This window comes from Homalodisca vitripennis, chromosome 5, assembly GCF_021130785.1.
Source record: "Homalodisca vitripennis isolate AUS2020 chromosome 5, UT_GWSS_2.1, whole genome shotgun sequence".
NCBI lineage: Eukaryota > Metazoa > Arthropoda > Insecta > Hemiptera > Cicadellidae > Homalodisca > Homalodisca vitripennis.
The window spans coordinates 126,507,372-126,513,371 of record NC_060211.1 but is presented as its reverse complement, the minus strand read 5'-3'; the positions used below and the strand labels follow the sequence as shown (position 1 = coordinate 126,513,371).

General features: G+C 40.7%; 1 protein-coding gene across 1 annotated transcript in view; it reads right to left on the bottom strand.

Moving 5' to 3' along the window:
* Nucleotides 1-2,183: 2,183 nt before the first annotated feature.
* LOC124362834 overlaps nt 2,184-6,000 on the bottom strand; it is a 46,853-nt gene continuing 43,036 nt past the window's right edge. The window contains exons 3-4 of the mRNA XM_046817681.1: nt 5,517-5,787; nt 2,184-4,151 (exon numbers count right to left, since the gene is read on the bottom strand). Of these exons, the coding sequence (XP_046673637.1) occupies nt 2,635-4,151; nt 5,517-5,787 (1,788 nt within the window). The 3' untranslated portion in view covers nt 2,184-2,634. The remainder of the gene's footprint in view (nt 4,152-5,516; nt 5,788-6,000) is intronic.

The following is a 6,000-nucleotide window of genomic DNA, read 5'->3' as shown; positions in this document are numbered from 1 at the left end:
TCTCTTGCTACTTTTGGAACATGCTACAGATAGCAAAATGAAACTTAGGAATGTATTTAGGTTAGTGGAGTAATGTACTTTCTTAATACTGAAAATTGTCACGCATTGCACCTTCTCAACTAAAATTTGTATCAAGTTGTTTGTGACACATTTTTACGAATACGGGGTGACAACAAGGATTGTTGGCAATTATATCTTTATGTTTATGTTTAAATAATATTCTTGTTATATCATGTACAAAACTTCGTAAAAACAATTAAAACCCGAGCTTGTAAATTATTCCTGTGAAATGAGCAGTTGGGCAACAGCTTACTTAAAAATAAGCTGTGTACTCCTAAGTGGAAGCCAAAAATTTAGATCCATTAAGTCTTCTTATAATGTGTTCAATTTAGAAAAGAATTATCAAAATCTTTCCATATTTCTAATGTAACATTGACATTGCTCTACAGTAAAGTTTGTGTGTACTTCAGCTCAGACGTTTACAAATTTAAGTTGACATGATTTATGAGTAACGTTTTAACCCTGGGAATACAATCTTTACAAAAACATGGTGATTAATGCGCAAAAGCAGAAGATTACCGAGTAAGTTTAAACTTTTTTCTAAAACTTACCAATCAATTAGACTTAGTGGCCTTTGTTTGGTTCAAAATAAAGTAAAATCTAAATTATAATCTAAAATAGCTCGAAAAATTTACAGATTCTTATGCTAAGTTTTGATTCATACCCCTTCTCAAAAAGTAGTCAAGGAGGTTACAACTTGATTTTTTTAGTTTGGGGGCAACACTTCCAAAAACGTTTAATACGTAAAAAAGGTAATACTATCCTAAAAACCACAACGATAATTTTTTTAAATCTACTACTGTTTAAAAATGAGTATGGCGGTAACCTTTTAATCATCCTATATAACTGAAGCTAACTAGTTTATTCCAACTCACTTGACTGACAATGATCTACCTTACATAACGCAATCGATTCCTGCGTAGCTGTGTGCAACTCACTAAGTTTTTGACTTTTTCTTCAAAACCAAACAACCCTAAACTGGTGTATCAAAATTTATAGCCTCTTAAATTTAGAGATGTATTCTGCACCCTCATATCTCTTGGCACTACATTCGTTCCATAATACCAAGCCCTCGGGAAATAATTTCTAGGTGTGCCGCTGCCTTTATCATAATGTTTCCATTGAACCTTGAAAATGGTATTTTCGTTCAAAAGAGGATAATCCTTCCCCTTTATATCTTCAGTAAACTCCTCCAAATATTTAATTTTTCACCAAGATTAGATTTTAAAAAATTGAAAAATCAATATTGTATGAAATTGAAATAGACGGTAATAAATTAACACATATGTAAATATTACATAAGCCAATGCATTAAAATAACATAAATATTTGTTTATAAAATAACTTGGAGACGTTGTTTTCAATTTGTTTTGTTACAATTAAATTATGGTTGCACAAACTGACTATAATGCCTAAAAGTGTGTATTGTGGATGTTAGTCAATTTTGTAAACCGGTACAGTTTTATTAATTTATTATTTGTTTCTACTAATTCTTCTAACCCTATTATATGACTGCAATATATCTGTATATTTATGTTTTGCTCAGGAGTGGTTCACTGTAATATTTTTGAAGTATTCTAATTATATATTTTCTCGTAGTAATCAATTAGAGATAATTTTATTCGTTTTCAATTAATTGTAGATTACAATTATAAGCGATCTATAAACACATTTTTACAGACTTCCGACATTAGTTTACTTGCTAAAGTTATTAATTTTGGTCAAAGTTTCATTCTGTATTATATCTATACTATATGTCTAGTGGATTTAGAGGTATAATATTATTAAAAAAACCATTAATTTGAATTTCATGAATTTTTGTTTCACGTTCGTATTGATATTACGTATTACTTACGTACTCGTGTGCGTACATGTGGTACTAAATGTTTTAATCCACTAGACAATGAAAACCTTGTGAAGGAAAATAACCGAAGATGGAAGATGTACAAGATTAGTTGGAAAGAGAGGTGGGTCAGAAGGCGGGTCTGATAGATGGTTGGCGAGATTGAAGTCTTCAGCTCGTAGTACCGGGGTCACTGGAGTAGGCCGCTCCACACTTGAGACAGGCACAGACAGTCACCGAGCGGGCTAGAGTTACAAGGCGGGCGATATTAAACACCACATACACTCATTCGTTTAATCTGCTTATCAAGATTAACAAAAATTTGTCACTTAATCTAGGCATTAAAATACAATAGATAGTGTAAGATAACGATGAAGGATGAAATGGTATGATACATTAGGTGAAAAATTAAGGTGCGGGTAATAAATTAATCGATAGAGGGAAAAGAAAGACGGGGTCGATGACGAAGAGGGTGAAAAATAAATATGAGCTGATCATAGACCATACACGGGCCCGAGGCCTAACAATAACACTAGAGAAGAGAGATTTCGGTACACTATAACGTCACTCTGAACACTGTTTAATCTTTGGATTCATTTCGACTGTGTAGCACTCCGCGTAGCGAGGCGAGGCGCAGCACTCAGCAGAGCAGCGGACAAGCGGGCCTGCTGGCGTCAGCACTCCAGCCTGTCCGCGACCGGAAGCTATGGCAACGTATCAGTCTCACATCACTAACTGGCGACCTTGACGAACTCGGCGTTATCGAAGCCGCCGTGGACGAACGTCGTCGTGACGCCCTTGCGGTCGATCTGCCTCACTCTGACGAAGAGGAAGGCGGCGACCAGACAGGCCACCACGAGCACTACCAGCAGCATGATCAGACCCACCACGAAGCTGGGAATGCTCATGCAGATGCTGTCGTCCAGCCCGCTGGTCGACGACACCACTACGGTCTCGTTGTTGGTCGATCCCGCGTTCAGGGCGAAGTTGACGTCACCCGGGGACACCACTTGGATGGTCCTACTCGTGTTCACGTCTGTCATCTCTTGAGCTTCTCTCTTGTAGATCCTAGAGACCACCACTGTGTGGATCACCTCAGGAGAGCGTCGTCTCCTGGCGCCCTGCAGCTCGGCCTGGAGGTTCTCCACGGATCGGGGACGACCACCGATGGTTGCAAGTTTACTCTCGAACTCGTCACTTACACCTCCTTTCCTCTTGACAGTGGTGTACTGGTCGAACAGGCCTGGTGGAGGGGGAGGGGGCAGGTTGATATCGTTGTCGTTAACGTTGCTCGGTGAGGTCTTCTGTGGCGCAGGAGACGAGGGGTTAGTGAGACTAGCTGGATTGCTGGTGGACGATGGAGGTGGAAGAACCTCAGGCTTGTTCTCAGAGTAAGCTCCCGCAGGGCCTGATGGATGTCTGGGATCTGGGTAGGCGGCTGGAGCTCCATACTCTGGGAGTGGTGGAGGTCCGTACTCTGAGTGGATTGAATTGCCTGGTGGTGGAGGTGGGCCATAATCTCCTCCTAAACCTCCCAAGGCGGGCAGGCCGTAGTCATTACCGCACCTCGGTTCAGGACAGTTATATCTGCACACTTGGATGACACATTGGAAGTGCACGTTCATTGAATCGGGGAACTTGAATGCTTGGAAGTATGCGAAGGAAACTACAGAAGCTGAGGGACCGAAGTTCTTGATCTTCTGGAATTTCGACATGATCTTCGGTCTGACTACACATCCATGCTGGTCCACCAGTTGGATGGGTGCCCGCTTGCCGTCGTGCGCCACACAGTTCCTCACCAGCATGTCGAACTTGTTCTCGTCGTCTTTGATTGCGAGCACCATCGTCATCGTCTGGCCGATCTTCACTATTCCGGACACTTCAGAAGCCCATGGACCCTTGCCGACTTGGATCTGCATCCAGCATTGCAGATTGTCACCCAAGAAGTTGGCGGTGACGGCGTGAAGCATGTCCACTTGGAACGGTCTGAATGTCACCGCCTTCTCGTAGAAGTCGTACCATGTGCAGCGTAGCTTCCTTGCCTGGTCCCAGACTTCCTGGACGTACGGGTCGTACTGGATGATGATGGTGTTCTCGACGTAGCTGCCGCTGGGTGTAGAGTAGCCGCCGCCCGTGTTGTGGTTGCCGGACGATGACATACCGCAGCTATTCAAGAATATCTCGAAAGTAGCACTTAGATGACCGCTGCCCGGCTTCAAATGAATGCAATGGGGATCACTGTAGAAACCTGCAACATAGATTCGACTATTAATTATAATTGCTTCCACAACAGTGGTTAAATTCCTAAAACTGTATTTTTTATCAATTTTATTCTCTTTTAAAGAAATTCATGAAACAGTATTTAGAGCATTGCTTTAAACATTCAAAACCGTAGAAGACCGCTAAAATGTATATTGAAGTATATATTTTATTACCTATAAACATTTCAAGATAATAAGAACAGATTATGAAAAAAATGTGTATTCTTTCACGTAAACCATCTTGAATTACAGCCGAATTATTAAGTAGAATTGCTCAACAAGAAGGGGCTTGCCAACTCAGATACGAGTAGGTTGGTTTGGAAAAAGTAGTTTTTGTGTTGATTTCATATAAATCTGGAAGTTGGATTTATTATTCTTAGCTTTGTATTATGAGTAGTATCATTCCAAGGCCTGATTCAGAATCACAATACCGTTTCCCCCAATAAACCCCATTAAGCAATTTCAAGCGTTGCAATTACTATAAGTACATTAAGTGCTCTCGTAAAGCCTGAGAGATCAGAAATGTCGTTTGTTTACGGTCGTGATTCTGTGGCAAAACCGAAGTAGGTTTACGTGACATTTAGACCTGTACACTCTGACTTATATCCTTTTTCCTGACTATCTCCATTTAATAATGGTTATTAAACATCATTTGCAGATTATAGCCCGCTAAATTAGTTCTTCAATTTTTAGCTGTATTCTTTATTAAGCCTATAAGGCTCGTAGAGAGAGTCAATTTCTATTTATCCTCAGCAGGTTGACAAGCCGAAACAATGAAGGTTTAGCATAGTCTCCCGAATACCCACTGTATTCACTCTATCAGGCTGTTTTAGTTTGAAAATATCCACACTGTAATAAAATATGATTTATTCTGAACCCAACAGAGCCTTCTGAAACTAGTATCGTTCATGTGATAACTGCTGATACAAAGGTCAGCAGGTGAACATGTATCGTCAGCATAACCTTTATGTTACACTACGTAAATTCCATTGTATCAGTCTATTATAATTAACAAACTCGTACATTTCATTAATAATTTATTGAAATGGAGGTTAGAAAAATCAAAACATCCTCCACCCCCAATTGCGCCCATTGTCCCGCGCCCTAAAAACACGTGTATGTTATATACTATTAAAAGAATACACCTTTATATTCTGCCATTTCAACCATTCAAATACTTCAAGTATTCAATATTATGAACAATACTTTTTTTTATTTCTCATGATTTTCTGTACTTTTTACACGAGCATTCTCTCGTGTTGCAATCATCCCAAACTATTATCTTTTGTCTGATGAGGAATCATTATACTTAGTATATAGGAGTAATTAAGCAGTCAGATGATAAAACTTACCCTTAGAGAATATCATCCCGTAGAAGGGCCGGTCGAACTCAATGTTAACGCGCATGTGCGTCTTCTCGCACTGGACCTGGAGGTGTTTGATCTGCGGCATATCGGGGGTGGCGAGGGGCCAAGGATCGTCTCCACCCCCTCCCCCGGAGACGGGCGGCGGTGGTGGTGGAGGAGGACCATACTGGGGGCCGGGTAGGGGTGGGCCGTACACTGCTCTGTGCTCCAGGGGCAGAGAAGATGAGTCCAACAGCGGGGCGTCACTTGTGGCTCCCTGGAACAGAGGAACAAGGATTTGAAATCAAGTCTGGAGTCAGTCGGTGAAATATTGGGAGCTTGATGAGGAATGTTCAAGAAATGGCATGGTGTCCATCAATACTTGACAAATATTAAACCTCCAACTGCAAATTCCTTACTGTTTAGGTTCTGACTCTGATACTGGTCTTCATCACAGGCTGTTAAACTATATCCCTGTAATGGCTGTACA